At 39.1% G+C, this 18,879-nt stretch overlaps 1 protein-coding gene across 1 annotated transcript in view; it reads right to left on the minus strand.

The window, feature by feature from the left end:
* Nucleotides 1-7,185: 7,185 nt before the first annotated feature.
* Nucleotides 7,186-18,879, minus strand: part of LOC128694119 (NAD-dependent protein deacylase sirtuin-5, mitochondrial) — a 31,259-nt gene continuing 19,565 nt past the window's right edge. The window contains exon 6 of the mRNA XM_070093574.1: nucleotides 7,186-7,849. Within this exon, the coding sequence (XP_069949675.1) occupies nucleotides 7,795-7,849 (55 nt within the window). The 3' untranslated portion in view covers nucleotides 7,186-7,794. The remainder of the gene's footprint in view (nucleotides 7,850-18,879) is intronic.

An 18,879-nucleotide genomic window follows, 5' to 3' on the forward strand; every position in this document is an offset into this window, starting at 1 on the left:
GGTTGTATAAATATATATGCACGTACAGTGGGCCCACCCTTTTCATCAATCTCCGTTATTGCCGATTTTTGTTTTCGTCAACTTTTTCCGTCAATATTTTGGTTCCGTTTTCGTCGATTGTACGGAACCTGTCCAGTGCCCAGCACACAGAGAAAGCCGTCTCCCACACACATTCTCAGGCAGTGTCGCGTGTTTCTTGGTGAGTGAACATACCCTGCCAGGTCATATGAAACATTTTTTAATACAGTGGAACCTCATATATCGAACTGCTCCCAACCCAGCCAGTTATGTAAGTGTATTTTTGTAAGTGCTTTTATAAGTGTATTTTTGAGGGTCTGAAATGAACTAATCTAATTTACATTATTCCTGATAGGAATAAATTCGTTCAGTAACGGCACTCGAACAGCCATCTTTAATGAAGAAAGTTCGATATTTGAGGTTCCACTGTAATCCATTGTTTTTGGCACTTCTTTATTGTGTGTGACTGCTAAATAAGCCACCATGGCCCCAAAGAAAGCTCCTAGTGCCAGTTCTTTGGTAAAGAAAGTGAGGAACACTGTAGAAACGAAAAAAGAAATCATTCAAAAATATGATAGTGACATACGCATTGCTGAACTCGGCAGGATGTATGGGAAGGTGCCATCAATGATCAGCTCCATTGTGGCAAAGAGAAAAGAAATCATGGAAGCTGATGTTGCGAAAGGGGTGAATGCGATAAGCAAACAGAGATCCCAAACAATTGAAGAAGTGGAGAAATTGTTGGTGTGGATCAGAAAGAAAGAGTTAGCAGGAGATAGTGTTATGTAGTCAGTAATTTATGAAAAGGCAAGGCAGTTGCATGATCTCATAAAAAACTGCCTGAAATGAGTGCTGATGTTGGTGAATTTAAGGCCAGCAAAGGCTGGTTCGAAAAGTTCAAGAAGCAAAGTGGCATACACAGTGTTGTAAGGCATGGTGCAGGTGCCAGTTCTGATAAACAAGTGGCTGAAAAATTTGTGCAGGAATTCAAAGGTTATGTAGAGGCTGAAAAATTCCAACCCCAACAAGTGTTCAATTTTGACAAAACAGGCATGTTTTGGAAGAAAATGCCAGAGAGGACCTACACACAGGAGGAAAAGGCACTCCCAAGACAGGCTAACTCTCTTGTTGTGTGGTAATGCTATTGGGGATTTCAGAGCGAAGCCTTTACTCGTGTATCACTCTGAAAATCCCGGAGTGTTCAAGAAAAACTGTTGTCAAGAGTAAATTGTGTTTGATGTGGAAGGCTAACAGTAGGGCATGGGTCACTAGGGAAATTTTCCTGGAATGGCTCAATGAAGTGTTTGGCCCGAGTGTGAAGAAATACCTCCTGGATAATAAATTGCCACCCAAGTGCCTGTTGTTAATGGACAGTGTTCCTGCACATCCTCCAGACTTGGAAGACCAATTGTCTAGGGAATTCAGTTTTGTAACATTTAAGCTCTTGCCTCCAACACCACTCCTCTCATCCAGCCCATGGACTAGCAGATCATTGCAAACTTCAAAAAACTGTACACCAAAGCAATGTTTCAAAGGTGCTTTGACATAACCTTGGACTCTGAATTGACCCTAAGAGAGTTCTGGAAGAATCACTTCAATATCTTCCACTGCATAAGCCTTATAGATAAGGCTTGGCAGGGAGTGACTTCCAGGACGATGAACTCTGGTTGGGGAAAACTGTGGCCAGATTGTGCCCAAAAGAAGGATTTTGAAGGGTTTGAGGCTGACCCTGTCGACCCTACACCTGCTGTGCAATCAATTGCGACATTGGGGAATTCCATGGGGTTGGATGCGAGTGGCGAGGATGTGGAAGAGTTGATGGAGGACCACAATGAAGAGCTAACCACTGATAAGCTGAAAGAGCTTCATCTGCAACAGCAACAGACCACAGCTCAGGAAATTGCTTCAGAAGAAGAGGAAGAGAGATGGAAGAAGGTGCCTTCTTCAAAGATTAAGGAGATTAGTGCAGTGTGGACTAAGTTGAAATTAAGACATATGTGCAACATCTGGGTATCTTTATTGTAGACGTTTTGCCAGCCAGTGGCTTTATCAATACAAATTCCAGGACATAACTTGAAGACAGTAGAACTATGTACAGAAGATGAGGTAATCAGTCCCTCAACCTTGGAGTTGATGCGAAGAGCACCGTAGTCGTGGAGATTCTGAATCGGAAGCAAGACGCCTGACGCTTATATACTAACATCAGGTGGAAATGGGACATGTAGCAGACGAGGGCATAGTCACTGGATAAAGAGACCCAGATGTTGCACATATGTCTTTATTTCATCTTGTCGGTAATGTATACCATTCTTGTACAATGTGGACTAAAGTGCATTCATTTGTGGAAGAACATCACCCTGAGAAAGCTGTTGCAATCCGTGCTGGTGACTTTTACAACGACAATTCCATGTCCCATTTTAGGCTAATCTTAGAAATGCCAGAAACAGAGCACTCTGGACAGCTATTTTGTGCGACAGGGGTCCAGTGACTCTCAAGTTGGTACTAAAAAGCAAAGGAGGGAAGTGACCCCAAATAAGGATGTGGTGCCTAGTCCCTATGGAGGGGGATTCCCTTTCCAAAGAATAACCTCTTCCCTCCTACCTGTCTTCCGTCCATCAACAACAGCCATCAGTAAAGGTAAGTGTCATGTTGAATGTTCACTCTTTTGTGCATGTAAATCTATCTTTAAGGTAAAAAAAAAATTTTTTTCTTAATACTTCTGGGTGTCCGGAATGGATAAATTGGATTTACATTATTTCTCATGGGGAAAATGGTTTCCGTTCTCAACGATCACTCTGGAACGGATTAAACACGAAAACTGAGGGTCCACTGTACGTGCATGTGTAGTGTCACCTACATGCAAGTAGAAGTAGCAAGATATACCTGTTATTCTGCTTGTTTATGAGACAGAAAAAAAAGACACCAGCAATCCTGCTATCATGTAAAACAACTTCAGGTTTCTGTTTCACACCCACACATTTAGTACTTTTTTTTTATAAATAGTATTAACATTGGTCAGTTAATTTATGCATGCTAATTAAACAGAGCAGGTACAGTGCAGTACATGTGTGGCAGGCACTAGCTGGACTCATAGAAAGAAGGGGTAGAGAGTAGAAGAGAAAGGAGGAGGGGGAAAGTGGGTATGTAGTGTAAGAGGGTAGTGATAAGCATAATTGTGTGAGGGAGAGTGTGGTAAGAGGTCCCATGCCTCACACACTGAACATGTCCAGTACATGGGAACAGCTAAATGGTTACCACAACCCACTCAAACAATGTAAATATCAGATCTATAGCAAATGTGAGCTCTCTATACCTGCATATAGAAAACATACACAGATTATGAATGCATTTAGTAAAACTAAGATAAAAAAATTAATTCAGCCTTAAGAAAATTTTAAATATTAAATCACTGGTTACTGGTCAAAAACTGAAAACAGTTATTTTAAAATTAAATTGAATATTTGTCATAAGTGCAAAACGTAAGAAATTGGGGCTCTTCTTTTATAATTACTATTAGACATAAATCTTTCCAGATACTGTACACAGTAACTGTATAGCCCTTGTGGCTTAGCACTTCTTTTTGATTATTATTATTATAATGTACACAGTAACAAGGATTGAACTACAGTATGTATATGAATTGTTTATGTAATGAAGAGTTATGGAGATGTTGTATTTAAAATAAAAAATTAAATCTTAAAAACTGTCAATTCAGATCAAAAGAAAAAATTGTATTCAGGGTTATTATCACACTATAAGAGAAAAATTTCTGCAAGTGGGGGCACTGGTATGGTGGTACTGACAAGTTGTAGGCAAAAAGACACATGTACTGATCAAGGCATTTATTAGGAAATATTTCATCACGTGGCTTCTTCAGTTACCTCTGATATGTTACCCTACTTTCTATTCTTGCCTGACCTCTTGAACTACATACATTATTTTTACGATCCATTTTGTATTAGGACTGAAGAAGCAGCTTGTCAGTGCATACATCTTTTACCTACAACACCAGTAAAATTTGTTAATATCTTGTGTTCATTTGGAACTAATAACTTTTTCAGAAGATCAATGACAAAGCACCCTCACTGTACCCACCAAGTTATGTAACCTTGTGTGCATTTTTGCTTATTACAGAAATCTGCTGCACTGGTTCTATTTCTGGATTAGTGATTGCCAGCTATGAGCATTGTTATAGTCTGAATTAGGAGAGTTACAGTATATTCCAATTTAATATTTTGTTCATATACATGTACATGTACTGAAATTTTGAGTCTTACATTTTTGTCCATCTTTTTGGATCGCCTAAAACTTCACTTTCCCCAGAGATTAACCCTTTCAGGGTTTCTGACGTACTAGTACAGCTTACGCACCAGGGTTTTTGACGTACTAGTACGCCTAAATTCTAGCACCCTCAAATTTAGTGAAAGAAAGCTGGTAGGCCTACATATGAAAGAATGGGTCTATGTGGTCAGTGTGAGCAGTATAAAAAAAAATCCTGCAGCACACAGTGCGTAATGAGAAAAAAAAACTTTGTTTTTGGTTTAAAAAAGCGACTTTGCACTGTATTTTTGTGTGGTATTTATGATGGTATTCTAGTTTTCCTGGTCTCATTTTATAGAATAGAAGACATATTACAGAAATTGAGACAATTCTGATTGGTTTTACAATGAAAAGTACCTTGAAATTGAGCTCAAATTAGCAGAAATCTTCGATTTTTGCCAAAGTTCAAAAGTAAACAAATCATGCCAAGCGTCCAATACATGTCAACCGGTGAGTCTAATATTCTTTCACAAGTGCGCTGATATTATTTATACCATTTCTACACTAATGCAGTAGTCTGCATAACAGTAAATCTTCTATTTTTTGTGAGAATAAAAATTCAAAGTGGAAAGCAAAAGAATGTAAGAGGGGCGTGGGGACATGACTAATGAACAGAGGAAATGTTATTTTAGTGCCAGAAATGTCTTTCTTGTTTATTCTGGGCCCTATTTGGAAATTGGCAAAATTGCTAAATTCTGACCACTTTATTGGATAGCTGAAATTGGTAAATGGGTGGTTTCTTGTACTCATTCAATAGAAAAAAATGGAGTTCTAGCAAAATAGTTATGATTTTTGTTGACTAGTACACTGGAATTGGCCGAAAATAGGACTCAAAGTGGGCGAAATCGCCGATGTGTAAACATTGTCGAGACCACTAACTTCACGAGAGCATAATTCCGTAAGTTTTCCATCAAATTTCATACTTTTGGTGTCATTATAATTGGGAAAAGATTATCTTTTCATAAGAATTTTTTTTTTTTTTTTTTTTTTTTTTTTTGAAAATTTGTCAACCTTGAGAACAAGTCTGGGAGAGGGCCTGTCAACCCTGAAAGGGTTAAACTGAAAATGCAATTTTTGAAAGTGAAAATATTGAATTTAGCACTACAGCTATTGCAACCTTGCCTAAACTTGCTAAAATTTTCACAATGTCCTGTTAATTTAATTTACCAACCTAACCAAGAGTTTACTTAACTGTTTTTCTTGGGCAGACCAATCAGAAGACCTTAAAAAATTCTCCAAATTAACCCTTCAAGTGAAGGGCTCTTGATCCAGGAAACTGGAGGTACCATCCTCTTTAATGGATCAAATCCATTTGCCTCTCATTCCCCATGTGCTGGTTGATGCTTTTGGGTTTAGTGCTCTCCATGAATAGAATAAAGATGTTATATTTTGATGGAGGCTTATATTTACTCATGACCCATACAGGTTTATTGCTGTATCCCAGCAAGGTAAGATAATTTCAGACTGCATACTTTATAACCTGGTGCATTTGATGAAAATAATACTCCTTCAGAGTACAAGCACTGTACTGTACTTTTCACCTCCAGGACTCAGATCCAACTAGGCAGTTTCCTGAATCCTTTCACAGATGTTACCTTGCAATCAACACCAATAGCATGTTAAATCCTAAAAACCACTTGTCTTTACTTGTTCCCATTTAATATTCACACACGCCTGCTAAATGCTCAAGCCCCTACCATTTAAAACTGTCTCCATTCTGCTCCTCCAATAATTCCTTGGACAACCCCTACTCCCTCCTTCCACCCCACTGTTATAAACACTTTAGTCATCCTATTTTTCTCCATCCTTTCTAAATGATCAAACATTCTCACTAACCCTTCTTCTACCCTCTAAATATTGGCACACCATCTAATATCTGTGCTTGTTAACTCTCTGAAATTCACACCACACACTGCCATAAAAAATGACACCTTCACAGCATCCACCCTCCTCACTGCTAAGGCCATGTTTAACCTATTTACTGTCTCACATGTAGATCTATGTTGTTGACACCAGTGTTGCACATGTAGCTTTTCGTTTTGAGCTCAACTCCCTAAGATAAGCTGTGAGCAGTAAATTTTTGCCTAGATATGAGAGAATAGGTCTGTGAAATGAGTGTGCACAGCCTAAAAAAAAATCCTGCTCCATGCAGTGCATGGTGGGAATATTTGGCTTAAAATAGCAACTTTGAGGTGTTTTCTAGGATGGCTTTATTGACTGTTTCTTGGTATCTTTTGACAGAATGGCATACATACTACCAAGATAGTGTGATTTTGTTTTTTTCAGGACTAAAATATTAGCTTAAAATCAGGCTTAAAGTGGCACAAATATTTGATTTTTGACAATTTTCTGAGAACAGGTAAGGCCTCCCTACACCCCCTAGACTATTTTATGGGTTTTTACTAGGTCTGCTTCAGTTACCTGGATGCCATAAACCAGGAACAATCATTTCCTGGTTGTCTTTATTATTAGAGAAATAGGGTAAAACTCCAATTTTTGTGGAACTTGAAATGGAGGGCAAGTATAATATAGGAGAGGCCTGGGGACATAATTAATGAACAGAGGAAATATTGCTGTACTGACTAAGGCCTACAGTGTTTATTTTGGATTCTGTTTTTATACTGTAATTTTTTTCATTTTGTGGAAAATTGGCCAAATTACCAACTTAATGTGCACTTTATAGGATAGCTCTGACAGTTGAATGAGTGGTTTCTTGTGCTCAGCTGTTAAACGGGAAGGCAAAATAGTAAAATAGCTAAGAATATGGTTGACATGAGCAAATAAATTTACTTAAAATAGGACTCAAAGTGGGTGAAATTGCCAATGTGTAAATTGTACCCAGATCAATAATTTTGTGCCTGTTTAATTCTACACACACCTCATAGATATTTTTACAATAAGAATATACTTTGATGTACTGGGTATTTTTGTTCAAAATTAATAAAAATTTACAACAGAACTGGAACAATACACAAAAACCTACTTATGATGACTTTTTAGTCCAACTCAGATCAAAATGTCATCGTGAGTTTCTTTCTCCTATGTATTGGGTATCTGTGTACTTCTGTGCAAGCATAGCACTGATATATTTTTTATTAAACAAGGGCATCTCAGTATTTGTCTATAAATACTGAATATTAATACATAGATATTAAAACAATCCATGACAATTACACAACTTTTAATAACTCACTGGTGTACCCTCTTTAATGTTCCCTTGCATATCCCGAGAGATAGGCATGCCCTAGTTCAGGAACCCAAGTTTAAAAGATTAAAATGTTTTTTAATTATATATCAAACAAAATCAATATTTAAACAGAGTGCATTTATATACAGGGTAAGCAAAATTAGTGGTAACAATACTATAATAGCATAACAATTATAATACAATTCATTAATCTAAATTAGCTTCATTGCCTTAATACAAATATATCTGTCATTAACTTAGCCTGAACTTCAAGGAGCGAGAGCAATGGGTAATGTTGTTCCACATGGTCCCTCAAAGTGAAAACTGAAATTAAAATAAAACAATTAGTACTTACATTTTTTGACAATGATAGAAGTGGTTATTAAATTTACTGTGATAGTCAAACAATAGGAAAATGGCAACAGTAAGAGAGGTGAAAGTTTATAAACTAAGGGAGGAGGAAGTTAGGGGGAGATATAAGCAACTATTGGCAGAAAAGTGGGCTAGTGCAAGTATGGGGACGGGGGGGTGAAGAGGGATGGGATAGTTTTAAAAATGCAGTAATGGAATGTGGGGCAAAAGTTTGTGGCTATAAAAGGGTGGGTGCAGGAGGGACTGGTGGAATGATGAGGTAAAGGGTGCAATAAAAGAGAGGTTTTTACAAAGCAGAAATGATATAAGAAAGGAAGAGTATATGGAGAGTAAAAAAAAAAAAAGAGAGTGCAAAAGGAGAGCAAATGATAGAGTGAGAGAGGCACTGTCAAGAAATTTTGCTGAAAATAAGAAAAATTTTTGGATTGAAATAAACAAGTTAAGAAAGCCTAGGGAACGAATGGATTTGTCAGTTAAAAACAGATGGGGAGCTGGAGGTATTGGGTAGATGGCGGGAATATTTTGAGGAACTTTTAAAGTGTCAATGAAGAAAGGGAGGCAGTATTTTCATGCACTGGCCAGTCAGGTATAACATCTTTTAGGAGTGAAGAAGAGCAGGATGTAAGTGTGGGGGAGGTGCATGAGGCATTACGCAGAATGAAAGGGGGTAAAGCAGCCGTAACTGATGGGATCATGACAGAAATGTTAAAAGCAGAGGGAGATATAGTGTTGGAGTGGTTAGTATTTTTGTTTAATAAATGTATGAAAGCAGGAAAGGTACCTAGGGATTGGCAGAGAACATGCATAATTCCTTTATATAAAGAGAAGGGGGACAAGAGAGATCGTAAAAATTATAGGGGAATAAGTTTACTGAGTACACCAGGTAAAGTGTATGGTAAGGTTATTGTTGAAAGAATTAGAGGTAAGACAGAGAGCAGGATTGCAGATGAGCAAGGAGGCTTTAGAATGGGTAAGGGATGTGTAGTCAAGCATTTACATTGAAGCATATATGTGAACAGTATTTAGACAAAGGTAGGTAAGTTTTCATTGCATTAATGGATTTAGAAAAGGCATATGATAGAGTGGATTGGGGAGTAATGTGGCAGATGTTGCAAGTATATGGAATAAGTAGTAAGTTATTAAATGCTGTAAAGTTTTTATGATAGTGAGGCTCAGGTTAGGGTGTGCAGGGAAGAGGGAGATTACTTCCCAGTAAAAGTAGGTCTTAAACAGGGATGTGTAATGTCACCATGGTTGTTTAACATATTTATAGGTGGGGTTGTAAAAAAAGTAAATGCTAGGATGTTGGTGAGAGGGGTGGGATTAAATTATGGGGAATCAAATACAAAATGGGAATTGGCACAGTTACTTTTTGCTGATGATACTGTGCTTTTGGGGGATTCTAAAGAAAAGTTGCAAAGTTTAGTGGACGAGTTTGGGAGGATGTGTAAAGATAGAAAATTGAAAGTGAACATAGTTAAGAGTAAGGTGATGTGGGTATCAAATGATTTAGACAAAGAAAAATTGGATATCACATTGGAGAGAGTGAGTATGGAAGAAGTGAATATTTTCAGATATTTGGGAGTTGACTTGTCAGCGGATGGGTTTATGAAGAATAAAGTAAACCATAGAATTGAAGGAAAAAAGGTGAGTGGTGCATTGAGGTATCTGTGGAGATAAAGAACATTGTCCATGGAGGCAAAGAAGGGAATGTATAAGAGTATAGTAGTACCAACACTCTTATATGGGTGTGAAGCATGAGTTGTAAATGCTGCAGCGAGGAGGCAGCTGGAGGCAGTGGAGATGTCACATCTAAGGGCAATGTGTGGTGTAAATATTATGCAGAGAATTCGTAGTGTGGAAATTAGGAGTTACTAAAAGTATTAGTCAGAGGGCTGAAGAAGGGCTGTTGAGATGGTTTGGTCATTTAGAGAGACTGGAACATACAAGAAAACCTCACTGAATATTTGAGGAATTAAGCTTTTGCTGATGCAATGGACCATACTGGCCCAGGCTGCTCGTACATCCTGTCAGGGTTGCAATGGAGGCTAGCTAGGCACTTCATGCACGTTTGCCATTCATGGAGGTCCATATATGTACCTATTACTTTTGCATGTCTAGATGTGTGGCAAAAGCTTTCGCTCCACACTGTGAGGGTGCAGGTTTAATTCCCGGCAAAGGGGTGGAAACATGGGACATGTTTAGTTACACTGATTGTCTATGTTCACCCATCAGTAAAATGGGTACCTGGGTGTTGGTCAACTGGTGTGGGTTGCATCCTGGGACAAAACTGACCTAATCTGCCCAAAATGCTTTGCATAACAAGCGGCTTTCTATATACGTAGTAATATGTCATTGATGTCTGCTAGGCGTGTATACCTTGTACATGTTTTTTTTTTTTTTTTTTTTTTCAACAAGTCGGCCGTCTCCCACCGAGGCAGGGTGACCCAAAAAAGAAAGAAAATCCCCAAAAAGAAAATACTTTCATCATCATTCAACACTTTCACCACACTCGCACATTATCACTGTTTTTGCAGAGGTGCTCAGAATACAACAGTCTAGAAGCATACACATATAAAGATACACAACATATCCCTCCAAACTGCCAATATCCCAAACCCCTCCTTTAAAGTGCAGGCATTGTACTTCCCATTTCCAGGACTCAAGTCCGACTATATGAAAATAACCGGTTTCCCTGAATCCCTTCACTAAATATTACCCTGCTCACACTCCAACAGATCGTCAGGTCCCAAGTACCATTCGTCTCCATTCACTCCTATCTAACACGCTCACGCACGCTTGCTGGAAGTCCAAGCCCCTTACCCACAAAACCTCCTTTACCCCCTCTCTCCAACCCTTTCGAGGACGACCCCTACCCCGCCTTCCTTCCCCTATAGATTTATATGCTTTCCATGTCATTCTACTTTGATCCATTCTCTCTAAATGACCAAACCACCTCAACAACCCCTCCTCTGCCCTCTGACTAATACTTTTATTAACTCCACACCTTCTCCTAATTTCCACACTCCGAATTTTCTGCATAATATTTACACCACACATTGCCCTTAAACAGGACATCTCCACTGCCTCCAACCGTCTCCTCGCTGCTGCATTTACCACCCAAGCTTCACACCCATATAAGAGTGTTGGTACTACTATACTTTCATACATTCCCTTCTTTGCCTCCATAGATAACGTTTTTTGACTCCACATATACCTCAATGCACCACTCACCTTTTTTCCCTCATCAATTCTATGATTAACCTCATCCTTCATAAATCCATCCGCCGACACGTCAACTCCCAAGTATCTGAAAACATTCACTTCTTCCATACTCCTCCTCCCCAATTTGATATCCAATTTTTCTTTATCCAAATCATTTGACACCCTCATCACCTTACTCTTTTCTATGTTCACTTTCAACTTTCTACCTTTACACACATTCCCAAACTCATCCACTAACCTTTGTAATTTTTCTTTAGAATCTCCCATAAGCACAGTATCATCAGCAAAAAGTAACTGTGTCAATTCCCATTTTGAATTTGATTCCCCATAATTTAATCCCACCCCTCTCCCAAACACCCTAGCATTTACTTCCTTTACAACCCCATCTATAAATATATTAAACAACCATGGTGACATTACACATCCCTGTCTAAGACCTACTTTTACCGGGAAGTAGTCTCCCTCTCTTCTACACACCCTAACCTGAGCCTCACTATCCTCATAAAAACTCTTTACAGCATTTAATAACTTACCACCTATTCCATATACTTGCAACATCTGCCACATTGCTCCTCTATCCACTCTATCATATGCCTTTTCTAAATCCATAAATGCAATAAAAACTTCCCTATCTTTATCTAAATACTGTTCACATATATGCTTCAATGTAAACACCTGATCTACACATCCCCTACCCACTCTAAAACCTCCTTGCTCATCCGCAATCCTACATTCTGTCTTACCTCTAATTCTTTCAATTATTACCCTACCGTACACTTTTCCTGGTATACTCAGTAAGCTTATTCCTCTATAATTTTTACAGTCTCTTTTGTCCCCTTTCCCTTTATATAAAGGGACTATACATGCTCTCTGCCAATCCCTAGGTACCTTCCCCTCTTTCATACATTTATTAAACAAAAGTACCAACCACTCCAACACTATATCCCCCCCTGCTTTTAACATTTCTGTCATGATCCCATCAGTTCCAGCTGCTTTACCCCCTTTCATTTTACGTAATGCCTCACGTACCTCCCCCACACTTACATTCTGCTCTTCTTCACTCCTAAAAGATGGTATACCTCCCTGACCAGTGCATGAAATTACTGCCTCTGTTTCTTCCTTAACATTTAAAAGTTCCTCAAAATATTCTCGCCATCTACCCAATACCTCCATCTCCCCATCTACTAACTCCCCTACTCTGTTTTTAACTGACAAATCCATATTTTCCCTAGGCTTTCTTAACTTGTTTAACTCACTCCAAAATTTTTTCTTATTTTCATTAAAATTTCTTGACAGTGCCTCTCCCACTCTATCATCTGCTCTCCTTTTGCACTCTCTCACCACTCTCTTTACCTTTCTTTTACTCTCCATATACTCTGCTCTTCTTATAACACTTCTGCTTTGTAAAAACCTCTCATAAGCTACCTTTTTCTCTTTTATCACACCCTTTACTTCATCATTCCACCAATCACTCCTCTTTCCTCCTGCCCCCACCCTCCTATAACCACAAACTTCTGCCCCACATTCTAATACTGCATTTTTAAAACTATTCCAACCCTCTTCAACCCCCCCACTACTCATCTTTGCACTAGCCCACCTTTCTGCCAATAGTCGCTTATATCTCACCCGAACTTCCTCTTCCCTTAGTTTATACACTTTCACCTCCCTCTTACTTGTTGTTGCCACCTTCCTCTTTTCCCATCTACCTCTTACTCTAACTGTAGCTACAACTAAATAATGATCCGATATATCAGTTGCCCCTCTATAAACATGTACATCCTGGAGCCTACCCATCAACCTTTTATCCACCAATACATAATCTAATAAACTACTTTCATTACGTGCTACATCATACCTTGTATATTTATTTATCCTCTTTTTCATAAAATATGTATTACTTATTACCAAATTTCTTTCTACACATAGCTCAATTAAAGGCTCCCCATTTACATTTACCCCTGGCACCCCAAATTTACCTACTACTCCTTCCATAACATTTTTACCCACTTTAGCATTGAAATCCCCAACCACCATTACTCTCACACTTGATTCAAAACTCCCCACGCATTCACTCAACATTTCCCAAAATCTCTCTCTCTCCTCTACACTTCTCTCTTCTCCAGGTGCATACACGCTTATTATAACCCACTTTTCACATCCAATCTTTATTTTACTCCACATAATCCTTGAATTAATACATTTATAGTCCCTCTTTTCCTGCCATAGCTTATCCTTCAACATTATTGCTACTCCTTCTTTAGCTCTAACTCTATTTGAAACCCCTGACCTAATCCCATTTATTCCTCTCCACTGAAACTCTCCCACCCCCTTCAGCTTTGTTTCACTTAAAGCCAGGACATCCAGCTTCTTCTCATTCATAACATCCACAATCATCTCTTTCTTATCATCTGCACAACATCCACGCACATTCAGACTTCCCACTTTGACAATTTTCTTCTTCTTATTCTTGTACATGTACTTATAGTAAATAAAGAGGGCCTTGGACTTCCAGCAAGCATGCGTGAGTGTGTTAGATGGGAGCAAATGGAGACAATTGGTTTTTGGGACTTGATGTGCTGTTGGAGTGTAAGCAAGGTAACATGAAGGGATTCAGGGAAACCAGCAGGCCGGACTTGAGTCCTGGAGATGTGCAAGTATGGTGCCAGCACTCTGAAGGAGGGATGTTGCAGTTTTATAACTGTAGTGTGAGCATGCCTCTGGCGGGACAGAGATGGAGTGAGTGATGATGAAAGTTTTTCTTTTTTTTTTTTTTTTGCCACCCTGCCTTGGTGGGAAATGGCCAGTGTGTTAATAAAAAATAATAATTATTATTATGCAGCACCATATGACCCTAGTGGGTTTAATGCTTGGTTATGATTACAATAATAATAATTGCATGCCTAGAAGTTGAGTGTGTGTGTCAGTATCACAGTCCATCAGTGGACAATAATTAATTATTTATTACTTTTTATTAACACACTGGCCATTTCCCACCAAGGTAGGGTGCCCCCCCCCCAAAAAAAAAACATTCATCATCATTCACTCCATCACTGTCTTGCCAGAGTCATGCTTACACTACAGTTATAAAACTGCAACATTAACACCCTTCCTTCAGAGTGCTGGCACTGTACTTCCCATCTCCAGGAATCAAGTCTGGCCTGCCAGTTTCCCTGAATCCCTTCATAAATGTTGCCTTGCTTACACTCCAACAGCATGTCAAGTCCCGAAAACCATTTGTCTCCATTCACTCCTATCTAACACACTCAAGCATGCTTGCTGGAAGTCCAAGCCCCACACACACAAAACCTCCTTTACCCCCTCCCTCCAACCTTTCCCAGTCCGACCCTTACCCTGCCTTCCCTCCACTACAGATTTATACAATCTTCAAGTCATTCTATTTTGTTCCATCCTCTCTACATGTCTGAACCACCTCAAAAACCACCCCTCAGCCCTCTGGATAATAGTTTTGGTAATCCCGCACCTCCTAATCTCCAAACTACGGATTCTCTGCATTACATTCACACCATACATTGCCCTCAGACATGACATCTCCACTGCCTCCAGCCTTCTCCTTGTTGCAACATTCACCACCCATGCTTCACATCCATATATAAGTGTTGGTATAACTATACTCTCATACATTTCCCTCTTTGCTTCCATGAATAAAGTTCTTTGTCTCCACAAACTCCTCAGTGCACCACTCACCTTTTTCCCTTCACCAATTCTATGATTCACCTTGTCTTTCATAGACCCATCTGCTGACACATCCACTCCCAAATATCTTATTATATTCACCTCCTCCTTACTCTCTCCCTCCAATCTGATATCTAATCTTTCTTTACCTAATTTTTTTGTTATCCTCATCACCTTACTCTTTCCTATATTCACTTTTAATTTCCTTCTGGAAATTAAAAATTAAAATTGGCTCTGGTGGCCTGGTGGTTAACGCTCTCGCTTCACACGGTGAGGGCCTGGGTTCGATTCCCAGCCAGAGTAGAAACATTGGACGTGTTTCTTTCCACCTGTTGTCTATGTTCCCCATCAGTAAAATGGGTACCTGGGTGTTAGTCGACTGGTGTGGGTCGCATCCTGGGACACTGACCTAAGGAGGCCTGGTCACAGACCGGGCTGCGGGGGCGTTGACCCCCGGAACTCTCTCCAGATAAACTCTCTCTCCAGATAAACTCTACCAAACTCATCCACCAACCTCTGCAACTTCTCTTCAGAATCTCCCAAAAGCAGTCTCATCAGCAAAGAGCAACTGTAACAACTCCCACTTTGTGTTAGATTCTTTATCTTTTAACCCCATACCTCTTGCCAACACCTTAGCATTCACTTTTCTTACAACTCCATCTATAAATATATTGAACCATGGTGACATCACACATCCCTGCTAAGGCCTACTTTTATTGGGAAATAATCTCCCTCTCTCCTACATACTCTAACCTGAGCCTCTATCCTCGTAAAAACTCTTCACTGCTTTCAATAACCTACCTCCTACTCCGTACATTTGCAACATCTGCCACATTGCCCTCCCCCCCCATCCACCCTATCATACGCCTTTTCCAAATCCATAAATGCCACAAAAACCTCTTTACCCTTATCTAAATACTGCTCTCCTATATTTTTCACTGTAAACACTTGGTCTACACACCCCCTACCCTTCCTAAAGCCTCCTTGTTCAACTGCTATCCTACTCTCCGTCGATCTTATTATTACTGATTGCAAAAATGATTTAAGAGTTCTGGTTAGCAGTAATCTGAAACCAAGACAACAGTGCATAAGTGTTCACAATAAAGCTAACAGAATCCTTGGCTTCATATCAAGAAGTATAAATAATAGAAGTCCTCAGGTTCTTCATAGAAGCTAAGACATTGTGTAGTTTTAAAAATAGGTTAGATAAGTACATGAGTGGGTGTGGGTGGGTGTGAGTTGGACCTGGGTAGCTTGTGCTACTAGGTCAGATGCCGTGTTCCTTCCTTAAGTGAATGTGACCAGACCTGACTAAGTTAACCCTTAAACTGTCCAAACGTAGATCTATGTTCATGCGAGTAGCACTCCGAACGTAGATCTACGTTTGATTTTACATTCTTATGTAAAAAAGAACGTAGATCTGCGTTCGGAGCGCTGTGCATGTGTGCGTAGATCTACGTTTGGACAGTTTAAGGGTTAAGGCATTGGCTTAAGCCAGTGGGAGAATTGGACCTGCCTCACATGGGCCAGTAGGCCTGCTGCAGTGTTCCTTTCTTATGTTCTTTTACTCTTAATTCTTTCAATAATAACTCTACCATACACTTTAATAGGTATACTTAACAGACTTATTCCCCTATAATTTTTACATTCTCTTTTGTCCTCTTTGCCTTTATACAAAGGAACTATGCATGCTCTCTGCCAATCCCTAGGTACCTTACCCTCTTCCATACATTTATTAAATAGAAGCACTAACCACTCCAAAACTATATCCCCACCTGCTTTTAACATTTCTATCTTTATTCCATCAATTCCAGCTGCTGTACCCTCTTTCATTTTATCCACTGCCTCATGCACTTCCCTCACACTCACAACTGGCTCTTCCTCACTCCTACAAGAGGTTATTCCTCTTTGCCCTATACACGAAATCACAGCTTCCCTATCTTCATCAACATTTAACAATTCCTCAAAATATTCCCTCCATCTTCTCGATACCTTTAGCTCTCCATTAATTATCAACAATTAATTAATAATTAATCAGAAGATTTAGTGGTGGGCCCCACTAAATCATGCTGGATATGTAAAGTACAGTGGACCCCCGCATAACGATCACCTCCGAATGCGACCAATTATGTAAGTGTATTTATGTAAGTGCATTTGTACGTGTATGTTTGGGGGTCTGAAATGGACTAATCTACTTCACAATATTCCTTATGGGAACAAATTAGGTCAGTACTGGCACCTGAACATACTTTTGGAGTGAAAAAATATCGTTAACCGGGGGTCCACTGTACTGTACTGCTTATTGGTACAGTACTTTACATAACCAGTGTCTTGGGTACTCTTTATTTTAATGATTGCTTCCAAAATTGTAGTTCACGCAATTTTGGTTTATAGGCAACTTTGTGATTGCAGGCTCCCATAAATTGACCTTGGGTGGTTTGCAGCTTTCTAGTCCTGTGGCTGCTCCCAGGCTCTTTGGTATAGAGAACTGTATAACAGAGTACATATATTATTTATAGCATAGCTCATGAATATATGGAATAGGATTGTGTGGTTTTAGATATTACAAATAGTGTTTTGAGAGTATTCTCTGTAAAGAACATAATCAAATACTAAATGGTAGTCCCCAGACCAGGTAGTGATGGAGAGAGAAAGCAGGCAACATAATATTTATCATAGTCATATTGCATTTTCCACTTTTAAATAAATTAACCAGTTTATCAACCAAATGGACATAGAAAAATACACTTACATAGACAAATACGCTACAATGTCCAAAAATACAATCTTAAGTAAAAATCTTATATTAACCATAATATGAGATTTCCTGTCTGAGAGAAATGGAAGCCATTTTAAATGGTCCAACACTGGTTCATCTCTGTCTTCCATCTACTCACATTCCCTTGTGATCAAACACTGTACAGTTTGACCTTTTAGCACATGTGAGTTTAGCATTTTTTATGGCTAAAATAATAAACAAGGGGTGCAACATCCAACAGAGCATTAAATGATATATTCTATGTAGTTATCCTCTCCAATATATTCCAGCAAAATAGAATGCTGCACATCTTGGCATTATGCTAAATGTGTAGTGATGAGCTAATGCAGCTACACCACTAGCTCGTCACCACTGAGGTTACCCTCCCTATTTTTCTTCAAATATAAATTAAAATAACTGGTTCAGCAACCCTGAACACCCGTTGGTGCATATGTATTTACCAAATACCTCCTTTTTTTAACACATCGGCCATTTTCCACAAAGGCAGGGTGACCCGAAAAACAAGAAACACTTTCATCATCACCCACTCCATCATTGTCTGGCCAGTCATGTTAATGCTACAGTTCAAAAACTGCAACATATCTCCACTCCTCCTTCAGAGTGCAGGCACTATAATTCCCACCTCCATATTTTGGTATAAGAGGAGAAGAGTGTGGAGAAGAGCTCTGATGTATTAAATACCACCAGCTTCCATGGATATAAACTTGATTATTTTCAGCAAATTAGAATGCTGCATATTTTGGTATAAGAGAAGAGCTCAGATGCATTAGCCCTTTGACTGCTTCAGGCCCCTCTCTGAAACTGTCATTCTATGTCGCTCAATTTTTGAAAAAAAAAATTATTTTTTCTTATGAAATGATAGAGAATCTTTTCCCGATGGTAATGACACCAAAAGTTCGAAATTTGGTCGAAACCTCATGGAATTATGCTCCCGCGAAGTTAGCAGTCTCGGCGACATATGCGTATCGGCGATTTCGCCGACTTTGAGCCCTATTTTCAGCCAATTCCATTGTTCCAGTTGACCAAACTCATAGCTATTTCTTTAGAACTCCATTTTATCTATCAGCTGAGTACAAGAAACCTCCCATTTACTAATTTCGACTACCCAATATGGTGGTCAGAAATTGGCAATTTGGCCAATTTCACGCAAACTAAAAAAGATGCCAATTTCAAAATAGGGTCCAGAATAAACAAGGTAGACATTCGTGGCACTAAAATAACATATGCTCTGTTCATTAGTCACATCTCTAGGCCCCTCTTATATTATTATTGCTTTCTATTTTGA

The sequence above is a fragment of the Cherax quadricarinatus genome, chromosome 43 (assembly GCF_038502225.1).
Source record: "Cherax quadricarinatus isolate ZL_2023a chromosome 43, ASM3850222v1, whole genome shotgun sequence".
In the NCBI taxonomy this organism is placed as follows: domain Eukaryota; kingdom Metazoa; phylum Arthropoda; class Malacostraca; order Decapoda; family Parastacidae; genus Cherax; species Cherax quadricarinatus.